Raw genomic sequence first — 14,912 nt, forward strand, 5'->3', positions numbered from 1 at the left:
CGGTTCTGGGAGGGCGGGGACTCAGGGGACGGCTGCCTACCCTTCCACCTCTGGAATCTCCCCCTTTCCCATCTTCATCCTGGCCAGAGGATGTCCACAGTTAAGCATAAACTCGCCAGCCTTTGCCAATGGGAACGAAGAATTCTAAACCCATGCCGGGACATCTCAGCACAGAGCCCAGGTAAGGAAACCTCTAGGATGAAAGTAACAAGACTGCCTCTCACTCAGGGAGATTAGCTGCCTCTCAAATTCTTCCTGCCCCAGGGAATACAGCGCTGAACTCTGGGGTTCAAAGGGCAGGCTCCCTTCCAAACACAGCTCCTGGATTCAATGTGGCAGTCAAGACTGCCCATCCTTCCTGATCCCTGGGACCTTTCACATGGGGATAGGGCGAGGGGGGCATGTGAGGCGGGGGGATGGGCAGTGGTGGCACCAGCTTGGATGAAGGTGGGATAAGCAAGGGTCTTTGAGGGCTGGGTGAGGTGGAAGAGGGGACCAAGTTCTGAGCTCCCCTGCTATGACAGCAGACTGCCAGGAGAGGGCAGTGCAGAGCCTCCGCCTGTCTTCTGCTCTCTGTCTTAGAGCAGATACCTCTGCGGTGATTGTGCCAAAGTTGGCCATCTTCCTCCCCAGACTGGCAAACTGAGGACACCCAGAAAGCCCTCTTCCTTGGTCCCTTTCATGGGTAGTCGAGTGAACAAGAGTTATGCTGAGGCCTCCAAATTTCCTCTGGTCCAGGGTCCCCCTAACCCTTAACCACATGAAAAGAGAATCACGCACCAGAATTACAGTAGGTAATAAGGTTTACTGAAAACTCGGCCACATTCAGTACTGGTTTGGTGGATACATCAGAAGAGGTTGCATAACATTAGGCAGGTGGAGGGGGGCTGGGAGGAGGATGTGTGGGCACGTGTGTGCAAGTGTGTGGGGTGGGATGCCTGTCCAAAGTGATAAGTGGAAGGGTGTATGTGTGTGTGTGTGTGCACGTGCGTGTGTGTATGAACAAGAAAAATGAAGCAGAACAGGAAATGTATTTTATCCCACTGCACGTTGCAAAAGTCTCACGCCAAAAAAGCTAGACTTTCCTCTACCTATGGCATCAAAAGGGAGTAAAAAAATGATTGGATCACCCAGATTATAAATAAGGTTATTTGTTTCTCAAAAATCCCTATTAAAACATTAAATATCAGCTCTTTTGGGGGAAGAAATACATTCATTTCAGGGAGACCTCAGGAAAGCCACCATCCTTTTGCTCCACCTTACAGGGCCCTGCAGGGGGCCCTCGAGTTGAGCCCAGCAGCCAACTCACATCCTGCCGCTGCCGGAGATGGCCAACGCACAACTGACAAATGAAGCTGCAAGTCCATTAAATTAAATTCAATGGAAAACACACGTGTGATCAGTCCTGTGGTTCACAGCCGTAGGGGTTGGGAGGGAACAGGAGGGCGGGGTGCCAATCCTGGGGGCCTGGGGGTTGGGGTGGGGGCTGTGTGTCCGGGCAGATGGTGGGAAGACTCCTCCTCCTTGCGGAGCCCAGGTTCCTCCAGGGCTGTGGTAGGGATGGTGTGTGGAACAGTGAGGCGGGTGGGTGGGCACCTCCCCCACACTTTGGATATTGATGGGAAGAGGGATGTAGCTAGCACCTTCTCCAACCCCTGGCTTCCCCCTGGGCTGGATGCTTCTTTCCAAAGTTTCTTCTGCCTTCTCGGAAGGATAGAACGAAGAAGAGAGGATGAAGGCTGGTGGAGCCAGCCTGGGGGCAGAGGGACAACGGCGAGGGGCGGGAGGGGTGGACAGCTGCCAAGCTAACCTGGCTCCACCCTCTCCAACAGCCCATGGAAGGCGTGGAACGTCTGGAGAGCTCCATCCGAGGGCTGGGACATCTGGGCTAAGACACCACTGACCACCTGGGGACGGCTGTGGTCCCCAAAGTCACCTTGATATGGCTCCTAGCCCAGGTCTTGCCATCTCCTTGTGTCCTGGAGCCAACCCAGGTGAAGGGCCTCCATTTAACCTCCTACAATTTGAGCTCACCAGCTTACCACTGATTTCCAGGAGACAGAGAGAGAGAGAGAGAAGACTCTAATGGCTCTCGTCCCCCCTACCAAGTCCGTGGGCCTTGGAGGACCGAGGGGAGCCCTGGAGGGTCCAGGTCCCATCTTATCCTACAGGGTGTAACGCCTTGGCCCCCTCTCGCTCCAGCCGTGGGTCATGCATTCCGGTTCCCTCCTGCCCTTGAATGTCTCTCAAAGAGCTGAGGACCCTGTGGGGGTGGAGCCCAGACCCACTTTGTCTCTTTCCTCCTGACTCGGTTCCCTGGCAGAGGCTCACTCCAAGAACAGCACTGACCCATGTCCCAGCGGGGGGCTTGAAAATGACTCAGGTCCTTCAGTGGGGGGGGGGGGGGGTGCGCCGTGGGTGCCCTCTGTCCTCAGGGATGCGGTGAGTCCAGATCTCACTCCTGCCTCTCCGTCCAGGCTGCTCGACCGGCCCTGCCACGCCAAGTCCTCTGCAGTCCTAGGGAAGTGGGGCCGGGGTTCTCGGTGAAGCTTGGTGGTTGGGAAGGAGCGGGTGTTTCCTGTGCATTTCCTCCAGCTACTGATTCTGGGAAGCCAGGGCCCAACTTCCTCTGTGCTGCCTGCCCCGTCCCCTTCCCCTCCACCCCGAAGCCCTCCTGATGACGCTCCTCTCCCTCTCGGTGACCAGTGCCATCTGGGCGGCTCGGCTACTCCAGGGAGTCACTGTGTTCCAAGCCCAGGTCGCTGACATTCGTTGTCTGCAGCTCGTCCGCCTCCTCCTCCAGTTCCTCTTCCTCCTCCTCTTCCATCTCATCCTCCTCCTCTTCTTCCGTCCCGTCCAGTGAATCGTCATGTGCCGCCATCATAGCCTGTTGCATGGCCATGGTGGCGTTGTCGGAGGATAAGGACTGCAGGTTGTCCAGGTTGATGGACCCTACCGGAGAGAAGAAGGCCAGGATCAGGCCCAGGAGCCCCGGTGGGTGTTGTGGTGAGCGCCTACGCTGGACAGTTCCCTGGTGTGAAGTTTCCCGTCCATTCACCTGTCAGCCACCCTTTGCCCCATCCCAGGCAGCAGCACTCCTGGGTACCACTTCCTGCCATCTTCGGTGCAAGTGTGGCAGACACTGTTGCCTTTCGAAGAATTCTGTAAGTAGGTATTGTCATCCCCACTCGAAAGAGGAGGAAATAGTCTCAGACAGTTGAGTCATTAGCTCAAAGCAACAGAGTCAGGCATGATATTGCTGAGCTTCTCTCCCTGGTGAGTCTGGCTCAGAATCTATTGATTTCCACTCTACCTCATAAGACTGTTGCCCACCACATAGAAACTGGTTCACAGCCATATACATGCATGCATACATGAAGGTATGCATGCACACGTGTACACCTCCACTCCACTTCCCACACAGAGCTAGCTTCACATGCCAAGCTATAAAATGCCTGGCTCATGGCTCATTGAATTATTCATTGTGCACCAGGCGACCGGCAATTAGAAAAGTGTATACGGAGGGTGTGATGGAGAAGCTGGGAAAACAAAACTCTTCCTGGCCTCCGTTCACAAGCCAGCTGCCTGCCTCGGTATTTATAGATGGCCCTGGCTCCTGGGGGACTGTGAAGACAGTGATTGGTGCTAAGAGACTTCGGGTGGGTGTGGGAGTGAGGAGAGGGGCTCTGCTGAGCAGCCGTGGACTCAGATGCCCACCAGTGGACTCCCACTCATCCTGGTGAGATTGCTTTGGACTTGTTAAAATATATACCAAAAAACCCCATTCTTTCAGGCTTACGTACATCCTTCGGTGGGGACCGGGAGGGTTAACTATTGTGACAGAGCTGACACCGCCACTCAAGTGAGTAGATGTTCAACCCTTGACTCTGCCCAGCCGCACCCATAGGAGCTTCAGGAGCCCCCCTGCCATCCCCCCACCCCCAGGTCTAGAGTACCCTCAGCCCCAGTTCTTACCATCGGGGTTTGTCCCTGGGGCACCGCCCTGCTGCTGCAGCACCCCTGCGGCAATGGAGTTGGGCCAAAATCTTTGGGTGGGCCGGTGCTGCGACTTGATTTTCTTGGCTTTGGGGGCAGGGTCGGGGTTGCTGGCATCAAGCATAGGCTGCAGGATGCGTCTTCGGGCATTGATGAACCTGCCCCGGGGGTCAGATGGAGACAGGTTAGCCACCACTGGGGGGCGGGAATGTGTGTGTGCAGGTGTGAGCATATGTGTGCACATGTGAGTACACATGTGTATGCACACGTGACGTGTGCAGACGCATGTGTGTGAATGCACATACATACATGTGCACACGTCCTGTGTGCACGGACACACGTGTGCGCACACACACGTGTGCATGGACACACACATGTGTGTACATGTGTGCAGGTGTGAGCATATTTTTGCACATGCAGGTCTGTGCATGTGTGGGCACATATGGGTATGCACATCATGCATGTATGTGTCCGTGTGTGCATGTGCACACCCATGGATGTGTACATGTGAGCTTGTGTGCAGGTGCACATGTGTGTGTGCACACATGTGCAGAGAGTACTAAGCTGCTTCTGGACTCCCACCAGCTGGTCCTCGAATGGAGCAGGCTGGGGGTCTGGTTCAGGGTATGAAAAGCACAGCAGGGATGAGCCCTGGGCACCGAGGAGCTTGTGAGTTCACCAGGGGCTTGGGGACCACAAGTTGGGATGAACACGTGAGGAGGCCTGGGAATCTGCTCCAGACCCGTCAGGACTGAACCGCGAAGGAAGAGCTCCTTAGTCAAAAGCACTAACATCTGACCTCTCTCTGGGGAGCCAAGGGTCCACTCCCGCCCACCAGACCTTGCCCTCTGAGATTCCCGTGACACCCCGGCCAGCCACAGAGGAGGGAGCACGGGGAGCCCTGTGGGTCAGGACTGTTGCCTCCTCCCTCCTTCCTGCTCCCAGCTCCGCAGAATGTTTTAGCTTGAGCTCTGTTTACATAGGTGGTGAGGAGACCAGATAAACCCTGGAGGCTTTTGGGGCCTGGGATGCAGCCAGGCCTGTGTGTCTATTCAAGTTTTCCGTGATGTTCTTGACACAGTTTCCCAGCAGAGGGCGCTGAGAAGCTGCAGATGAAGCTATAGGTGTGGATTTCAGCTTTTCTGTTTCCAGCCAACATGGAAAGGCTGGTGCGGTGGCTGGGCCGAGACTGAAGTGAGCTGGGCACTCCCACCTTTTCCCCTGCTGTGCATCCCCCTGCCGAGCAAGTGGCCCCTGGGTTTGAGAGCCTCTGGGCAGGTGATGCTAACTCACCAGTTATTCACTTGCAAGAGGGTGAGGTTTGTCTGGGCTGCGATCTGCCTCTTCTCATCCTCCGTGGGGTAGGGGTGCTGAAATGAGACGCAAAGAGCTAGTGAGGGGTGGGCACATGGTAACCTGGTCCCCTTAGAGACCATACCCATGACATAGGCAGTGTCCCGGGCAGGCAGCCTCAGTGGTTTGGAAGCCCAAACAGGTGAAAGGGTAACATTTGTATCCCTGAAAGAAGGAGGCTGCTCTGTGCCTAAGGAGGGCCACCCACCCTCAGCCCAGCCCCCCTTTGGTGGGGGACCAAGTGGTTTCCCAGGAGCTGGTACAGTTCAATAGTGATCTCTTCCACAGCACCGTCACATCCTCCAGACCACCCCCAAGCAAATAGGTCAAGCATTATCAGTATCAGGATTTACAGTGGCCTCAAAAGCCCAGGGGACTCTCAGAAGGTGGTAAATGGGGTGAATGAATCCGTTTAATTTACACTAACTGACATTTACTGAATATCTGCTCTGTGCACAGATTCCTGTAGGCATCCTAGGAGACAGAAGACAAATATAAGGACAGCTACAACTTGTATAATATTTTACAGCCTGTGAAACGCTTTCATGCACTAATTTCACTTAATAAAAGCACCTCACTAAAACTCAGTAGGGGGCAGGTTAGGGGTTGTTCTTCCCACTTTACAGATGAGGAAACTGAAGAACCAGCTCCACTGTCCCCCCAGATGGTGGCATCAGTTGGAACTTGGTTCTCCTGACTGTGGCCCGGGCTCCCCCCTTCACTGCACACTTTGCGACATGCAGCCAGTGTCTTTGGAGGTGGGTGAGTGAGTGAGGACAGGGGCCAGGGCCTTCAGCTGATTCCATGCTGTCTGTATCGCGACCTGTGCTTCATGAGGGCAAAGACCAGCTCTTATTAATTCATCTTATTAATGTATTCCCAGTGCCCTCCACATGTACATAACGCACAAATGACGTTGTGATGTCAATGACATACAATGACACCCAGTGAAAGGAAGCAGACACAAGGCGGTAGATGCTGGGATTTGGGTGACGAGCACCAGAGAAGCTTAGAAGGAGAAGTGGGGTGCTGGCCAGAGCATTGGGAAGGCTGAACAGGTCACATTAAAGACTGGGAAATTTGGGGGTGGCCGTGGGTTAGGGTGGTGAGCCCCAGGATGACCAGTTCTGTGTGTCTTTGGTCTTTCTCAGGCTTCTGCATGCCACCTGGTACCTGGCAGGCTGGCAATAGATGTGATGAGAGTCTGAATGGGTTGAAGCCTTGCCCAGGCAGCTAGGAGAGGTTTGGGGGCTCTTAGGGTAGAGGGCCCAGCTGTCCTCAGGTTGGAAACATCCCCTTACTGAGGTGGTATGAGATACTGGAGCTTGGGCCTTCCAAAGTCCCGAAGACCAGGACTCAGAGTTTTGCTCTATCATGACAACCAGTGAGATCTTCAGACCATTGCTTTACCCTACATCAAAAAGTCATGTCATGATTAAATGAAATTGTACTTGTAAAGTGCTCTACAAGAGATGGCTCTTCATCCTATTACTGGATGATGCTGGCAAGGTGCTTAAAGCTGTCTGAGGGATGAGCTTGAGATCAACAGCCTCGGTGGAACGCTCATTATCAGTGACAAAGGAAAGCAACCTCTTCGGTGGCCTCAGCATCCCCCGGCTGGAGCAATCAGTATCGTGTGTTGTTTTAACTCACACCTCTGACCCTGTCTGCCTCGCCAGGGCAGCTGGGGCTTGTGAGCCACATAATGTTAAGATTCTAACAAGGAAAGCGCAGCGGTGTCGCAGGAGCCAATTCCATCTAAAAGGGAAGGAGCAGAGGGAGGTGGGGACGAGACTGTAGCCCTCAGCGGCAAAGGAGGAGGAACTCCTCCGTGTCCTCTGACCCACTCCGTGGAGCAGTGGTGGCTGAGCCCTCCTCCCCTGCCCCGTGGAGTTTCAATCTCCGTGGCCCTCATTAGAAGCCAAGCAGCCTCCGTGTCATCCACGGCAGCTGGTCTGAGGATACAGCAAAAACCCGAGCGACGTTTTGGCCTTTCCGGGCCCTACTAGCTCCTTCACGTCTTCACACCTTCGCACATGCTGTCCGCCTGCTGGAATACTCCATCTCCCCCCTTTCTACTGCGTGCATTTCTGAGCTTCTGCAAAAGACCACTCCCAGGTCAAGTCCTTTGTGAGGTCTCTCCCAGCTCCCCGGGGCAAGTCAGTCACTGCGGCCCTTGAATAACTGCCTTCAGCCCACTCTACCGTGACAGATCTCTCCCCTATCCTGGGAGTTTGCTCAGGCACGGACCTGTCTTATCAGACACCGCATCTCTGGTGTCCAGACCGGTAGCAGGTGGCGTGGAGATGCGGTGTTTGTGTATGAGACAGATGAGTGAACCCACACGGGAAGGAGCTGGTTGACTTGTTCCCCGAGCCTTGCCAACCATGCCGGCGCATCAACCACAAACTCAAGGAAGCCACTATGGCCCAAGTGACAGACACCTGCCCATGGAGCCCACAGCCAAGAGGGAAAGGCTTCAACCAAAGAAGAACACCTCTATTAAAGAGGCGTGTGTAGGGGACTTCCCTGGTGGTGCAGTGGACAAGAATCTGCCTGCCAATGCAGGGCGCATGGGTTCGATCCCTAGGCTGGGAGGATCCCACAGGCCACAGAGCAGCTAAGCCCAGTTGCCACAACTACTGAGCCCGAGCTCTAGAGCCCGGGTGCTGCAGCTCCTCAAGCCCACGCCCCAGAGCCCGTGCTCCACAACAAGAGAAGCCACCGTGAGAAGCCCGTGCACCGCAGCAAAGAGCAGCCCCCACTCGCTGCAACTAGAGAAAGCCCACCGCAGCAGTGAAGACCCAGGGCAACCAAAAAGAAAAAAGGAAGCAGTGTGTTTCTGGACACACTGGATGGTCAGAGCAGTCAGGGGAGCCTTCTCTGGGGAGGTGGGCTTCAGCTGGACTTTGAAGAATGGCCAAGACATCTTAGTCATGGAGGGTACGGGCTTTCCAGGCAGGGGCTTTGCACTAGGACTTATTGTCAGAGGCAAATTTCTTCCACTATTAAGATCTCCAGAGAAGGAAATCCTTCAGCCTCCCACAGATCAAGTTTGCTGTCTCTAAGGAGACTTCCAGCGCGGGCCTCCATTCTCAGTGGATGTCATAAATCCACGGATTAAGTTAATGGGAAGGGATGAGAGGCGGGGTCCCCCAAACTGGCTGGTTATTCTCTTACAAATACAGACACAAAGCCCTGATCCTCCTTCAGTGCACGTCCCCCCTCCCCCAGGGCTCCCGGGATGGGTATCTCAGGAAGCATGTGGCGGAGGTGGGGGAGGCTGGGAGCTGGGGGTGAGTGCAGGGTTTGGCATGGCCTTAGGGACAGGTGTGTTGCCAGAATATTCCTGGCACCCCATCTGAGTGCTCGTGGGAGCGGTCCAGCTTGTCCACACCTCAGACCAGATGATTCCTGAGGACAGAGTCAAAATAGCCCTGGCCCTTGGACAGTCCTTGATTTGGTCAGCACTACTTTTAGCACCATCGGAAAGGCTGGGGGCCAGGGGCAGGGAGAGGAATCCAGTGTGATGGCGGTGAGCCCTCCGGTCTCGGCTCACTGTTTGGATGAACTTCTCCTCCGCAGCCAGGAGGGAAGGGCGAAGACAGAGGCCCTCTAGAAGAAGAGACATGGATGGACCAGACAATGACAGCTCCTTCTCAGGCGAGCAGGGAGCCCCATGTGACTAGGCAGTGCTGCCTGCTGGTTAAGAGCATGGCCTCTGCAGAGGCCACTCACTCCAGTATTCTTGCCCTGGAAACCCCATGGACAGAGGAGCCTGGTGGGCTATAGTCCATGGGGTCACAAAGAGTGGGACATGACTTAGCGACTAACCACCACCTGTACCACCCTTTGCAGAGGTCAAGTCCTGCACCTACCACTTAACCAGACACAGGACCTTGGCAATGTATTGTTTCACGTCTGCCATCCTCAGTTTCTGGGCTTCAGATGGAAATGACAAGATAGGGCCTACTCCTTGGACTTTGAGGATGATTGAATGAGAACATGCTGTGCTAACTCATTCCGGACCACATGGTGACACCTGCCAGACTTCACCGTTCAGTTGAATATTCAGTTTCTAGGGAAGGGAACTGCCAGATTTAAGCTGAAGAGGCATTTCACGATACCACAGTTGCCATCAGGAAGCTCCTCTGACACTTAACCCAACTCTTTGCGGACACCTCCCTTTGGGCCCCATGACTCAAGTCTCATCTGGGCTAACGTGAAGCTGAAGGCATCTTTCGGTTTGAACCACGGGTTTCCCCCTTGGGTCCTGCGTCTGAAAGCAGCTAAACCAGGCTGGTACATGGGCCCTTGGCCACTTCTTTCATTCAAAGCCCACCCAATAGGAAGCACCCACCTCCTCACCCAGGCAGACAAGCAGGAGGCTGGCCAGGTCCCTGAGGGACATGGTGCATTGGAAGCAGCAGCCTGCAGGTGTGAGATGGAGCCGCCACTGGAGCAGAGCTTGAAGCTGCCATCCTGGCCCACTTTCCCACACTGGGGTCAGCCTCACCCTCCTTCCCTTCTCCCTGGTCAACTGTGTGCATGTAGCCTGTTGTGGCTACAAAACTTCTTAATGTGGCCACTGCTCTGGCAGGGCCAGAAACCAGCCAGAGGGAGGCAGCTGGGATGGTGAGGGGCCCTGCAACAGCCACATTGCATCACACAGAAGATGCCATTGATGGCAAGGCACACCCTGACCTCAGAGACGCTAAAGTGGGAGAGACGAGCGGTTTAGAATGGAGAGGGGTACAGAAGGTACCCAGGGACCCTCCCTTTCCTGCTACAGCTGTCCCGACTCAGACGTCCCACTTTTCCATTCCTTTCTCTTTTCCACTCACCTCCCCACTTACAACTATGCAGACACAGACAAGCATGGCAGCTTCCCAGGTGGCTCAGTGGTAAAGAACCCGCCTGCCAATGCAGGAGACAAGAGATGCGGGTTTGATCCTTGGGTTGGGAAGATCCCCTGGAGGAGGAAGTGGCAACCCCCTCCAGTATTCTTGTCTGAAAAATTTCATGGACAGAGGAGCCTGGTGGGTTACAGTTCATGGGATTGCAAAGAGTCGGACATGGCTGAGTGACTGAACACACAGAAAATCACAGAGGACTGAGGGACACATAGCCTGGTGTAGTGTGTCACCAACACCCATGTGACCACCACCCAGGTCAACAAAAGAGATTTCTACTGGTACCCCAGAAGCCCCTTTTCTGTCCCCTGCCAATCACCACTTCCAAAGATATCCTCCCACAAGATAACCCGATGTTCCTTGTAATTCCTTTTTTTGCTTTTCTTTATACTTTTACAATCTGTGTTACATTCTTAATCAATATGGTTTAGTTTTGCTTAGTTTTTGGATCCTATATAAAAGCAATCATATAGCATGTAGTATGGAGAAAGCAATGGAAACCCACTCCAGTACTCTTGCCTGGGAAATCCCATGGACAGAGGAGCCTGGTAGGCTGCAGTCCACGGGGTCGCAAAGAGTCAGACACGACTGAGTGACTTCACTTCCACTTTTCACTTTCGTGCATTGGAGAAAGAAATGGCAAACCACTCCAATATTCTTGCCTGGAGAATCCCAGGGACGGAGGAGCCTGGAGTGCTGCCGTCTATGGGGTCACACAGAGTCGGACACGGCTGACGAGACTTAGCAGCTTGTAGCATTTCACTCCATAGTATAGTTGTGAGATCCTTCCATGGTTGTTCTATGTAGCAATCACCTTCATGTTCATTGCTATATAGTTTTTCATTGTCATAATCTACCGCCTTACTGCTCTTCATTTGTTCCTCCAATCACAAAGTTGTGTTCGACTCTGTGCGGCCCCATGGACCATAGCCTGCCAGGCTCCTCTGTCCATGGAATTCTCCAGGCAAGAATACTGGAGTGAGTTGCCATTTCCTTCTTCAGGGGATCTTCCTGATCCAGGGATCGAACCCTCGTCTCCTGCATTGGCAGGCGGATTCTTTACCACTGAGCCACCTGGGAAGCCCTTCCTGTTCTTCACCCTCCCTCCTGGCTTCTATTTCAATCAATCCTCCACAGAGTAGTAAAATTTTGGTCCTTAACCTGCCCCCAACCCCTTAAATCCATTTGGAACATCACCCCCTCCCCACCCCACCCACTGCCATGAGGTCTGAGCCCTCACCCTATCCAGAATTCCACACACTACACGGATGATCTGTTTTTCACCCCAACCAGACAGGCTGCAGTTTTTGAGAAAGGGGTCCACACCGTTCTTTTCACCCCCACCTCATCGGTGCTGAGGAAAATGCCAGATTTGAGCCAAGTCTTCAATACATCTTCATGGAATGATCATAGGATCCTGGGGGTAAGTGGTACCTGTCACCATTCCCTTTGTGCGTATCTGTGGGTGTGAAGATGAGTGGGATGGGGGTGGGGGGCATCCGTGATTCAGGCTCCCCGGGCCAGCTGCTTATTAACAGTGCTATTCTTACAACTGATGGTTTCAAACATATTTGGGGGGGGGATGAGAAGGAGAAGGGGGTCCTTAGGAGTCCACTGACCACACTGGCTTCTTCTCTAGAAGGGTCTCAGAGGCAGCATTGTAGCAGTAGGCAAGGACAAAGAAGAGGGCCTCTAGGGACTTCCCTGGAGGTACAGCGTAGGGGGCCTGGGTTGGATCCCGGGTCAGGGAACTAGATCCCGCAAGCCCCAAGAGTCTGTGTGCCGCAACTAAAGATGCTGCATGCCACAACTAAGCCCTGGGGCACCCCAAAGAAGAAAAAGAGCAGGGGCTCTAGAATCAGACTGCCCGGCTTTGAACCCTGGTTTCTCACCAGCTCGAGACCCTGGGCTCTCATGTCAGCTTCCTCTTCTGTAAAGCGGGGAGAGCAAATACACCTTCCAAAGGTTGTTTAATAGCAATCAGCATGTTAATATTTGAAAGGTGCTTAGAAGGGTGCCTGGAGCGCTCCGTGTTGCTGCTGTTTAGACTCTAAGTCACGTCCGACGCTCTGTGACCCCTTGAACTGTAGCCCGCCAAGATCCTCTGTCCATGGGATTTCCCAGGCAAAGATACTGGAGCGGGTTGCCATTTTTCCCTCCAGGGGATCTGCCCGACCCAAGGGTCGAACCCACGTCTCCTGTTTGACAGGTGGATTCTTTACCACTGAGCCACCTGGGAAGCCTAGCGCACTCCATGAGTGTTTGTTAAGTAAATCAGTAACATAAAATAAACCTGCTGCTCAGCGCAAGCAGCTCTCTCTCCAGGAAAACCACAGCTTGTTTTTCTGAGGGCAAGACCCCCCAGCAGCCCCTGTGCGCATGTACAAATGTGCTTTCTTTTCAAATAGGTTTATTTCCCTGACGCTGGGACTGCACCAGCCCCTGGGTATGTGATGGGGCATTTTCTGCTAACCTGCCTTCAGGCTCCTTGGGGGATGCTATGGAGGTGTACATCTCCCCTGGCCATTTTCAGGTGGAATCTTTATTTTATTTTTATTTTTTAGTGTTTGGCAGCACAATGTGGCATGTGAGATCTTAGTTCCCCGACCAGGGATTTCTCTGTTGAACTCATCTGCCTCTCTATTGTCCAACCAGAGAGCAGAGACTGTCTTCCAGAGCCACACAGGGTCTGAAGCACCTGCCCTCACCTCCTAACAGGGCTTGCCGCCACTTCCTGGAAGCGGACAGCTTTTTGGAGAACTCTGAACACTTAGAGAGCGTAGAGTACCCTGTAAGAGTACTTGACATGTATTCTGATTGAATCTCAAGGCATCTATGAAGTAGGCATCATTATTCCCATTTTATACACGAGAAAACTCAGCCCAGAGGGTTAAAAACTGGCTCCAGTTTACACAGGTGTATGTGGCGGAGTCGGGACCCACACTCCCTGTGTCTCTTTTTTCCCCCGCTGCCTTGGGTCATCGTTGCTGTGTGCGGGCTTTCTCTAGTTGCCCTGCAAGGGCTTCCCATTGCAGTGGCTTCTCTTGTTGCCGAGCACAAGCTTTAGGTGTGTGGGTTTCATTAATTGCAGCACACAGGCTCAGTAGTTGTGGCTCTTGGTCTCAGTTGCCTTGCAGCATGTGGAATCTTCCCGGACCAAGGACTGAGCCCATATTTCCTGCGTTGGCAGGCGGATACTTAACCTCTGGACCACCAGGGATGTCCAACCCCCTGCATCTTTTTTTTTCCTCCTATATCTTTAACCATGTCCACATCACCTCTGTAAGCCACTGAGTTTTTTTTAAACATATTATTGATCTTCACCATACATACGTATTATTGCCTTCACTTTATGAAAAGGAAATTGACATCAGAGAACTGAATTGACCCATTCAAGGTCATATAGTAAGTAAAAATGGAGCAGGGCTCAATCTCAGGTCTGTCTGCCTCCACAGTCTTTCTTTCTGCTGCACAGGCTGCCCCAAAGGTCCCACAGACCAACACTCTCCAGCCCTCAGCCCTTATCATGTGACGTGCTTCCCGTAGGAGTAATCTGAACAGATGTGTCCCCATCCTGGCTGCCCTTCTCTGGACATGACTTGTCAAAGGACCTTTTGGAATCTGATGCCCAGTCCCGGATACACTATGCTGGACATGTCTGGCCAGCAAGATGGGCAAACCCCCTCCCCTCTATTGAGTTGCCAACCCCCTGCAAGAGCATTTGTGTGAGAGCGCTTGGTTCCATCATGGGCTGATCATTTGGAGGATGTGTATGATTTATTCCCTCAATTAAATGACCAGTCCTAGGAGTGCTGAAATCATCTCTCTCACCTGAAGCTCAGGTGTTAGTGGACAGATGTATTATTTGGAACTTAGATCACCTTTCTTCTTAGAAACAAGTTTTTTTAAATAGGTAGTTTTCTGGGCTAGCCTTAAAGACCGATTTGGTTGAAGATCTGTGTTCTGGTAGAGAGATGCCCCCAGGATTCAGGAAGAAAAAATGAGAGATCTTCCTCTGCTTTCAGGGAACAGAACTAGACCCAGGTAAACACTGAGACTGGTGAGCATAGACTTCCTCAGCTTCTCCCTTTTTGTGCTCCATTGACTCTTCCCAGTCCCTCCTGTGACAAATCCCTGGATCCTTATGTTATCCTCCCATCTGCTTCCTGAATCAGAGGCTTCCAGCCTTTAGGACTTTACAGTCAAATCCCCTGCAGTGATGTTCACGATGATGAAGATAAAGCTTTCATCAGATTCTCAAAAGGGTCAGGAGAGGTTGAAGACAATTGCTAGGAGCCTTTCCTCTGGCACCCCATTCTGGCCTACCCCCTCAAAATGCTGTGCTTACAGATGCTCTGATTTTCATCTTCCACCACTAATAAACACTGGCACTCTTTCCCTGAAACTGATCCTAGTGGAGTGGGTGTAGAAAACCAACCTTTTGGACTAATTCATACCTAAGCTATGAAGGAGTGATGGCCTCACTGTGGGCATTCTGACAGGGATAGGATAATTTTAAATGCATCTCTGATGAGTGAGATTTCAGATAAGGTGATGAAATTAAAGGAAAAAGTAGTAGATAATATATGCTGGAGCAAGAATGGTTCAGCCTCCCTAAGCTATTTTCTTGCTTTTTGATGTTTTTTAACT

General features: G+C 52.8%; 1 protein-coding gene across 5 annotated transcripts in view; it reads right to left on the reverse strand.

Moving 5' to 3' along the window:
* Window positions 1-796: 796 nt before the first annotated feature.
* The window catches only part of PKNOX2 (PBX/knotted 1 homeobox 2), a 290,935-nt gene continuing 276,819 nt past the window's right edge, over window positions 797-14,912 (reverse strand). For all 5 annotated transcript variants that reach the window (XM_061167264.1, XM_061167273.1, XM_061167283.1 and 2 more), the window contains 3 exons: window positions 5,290-5,366; window positions 3,976-4,154; window positions 797-2,952 (listed from right to left, as the gene is read on the reverse strand). In XM_061167264.1, coding sequence (XP_061023247.1) covers window positions 2,726-2,952; window positions 3,976-4,154; window positions 5,290-5,366 — 483 coding nt within the window. In that variant the 3' untranslated portion in view covers window positions 797-2,725. The remainder of the gene's footprint in view (window positions 2,953-3,975; window positions 4,155-5,289; window positions 5,367-14,912) is intronic.

Source organism: Dama dama, chromosome 2, assembly GCF_033118175.1.
Source record: "Dama dama isolate Ldn47 chromosome 2, ASM3311817v1, whole genome shotgun sequence".
In the NCBI taxonomy this organism is placed as follows: Eukaryota; Metazoa; Chordata; class Mammalia; order Artiodactyla; family Cervidae; genus Dama; species Dama dama.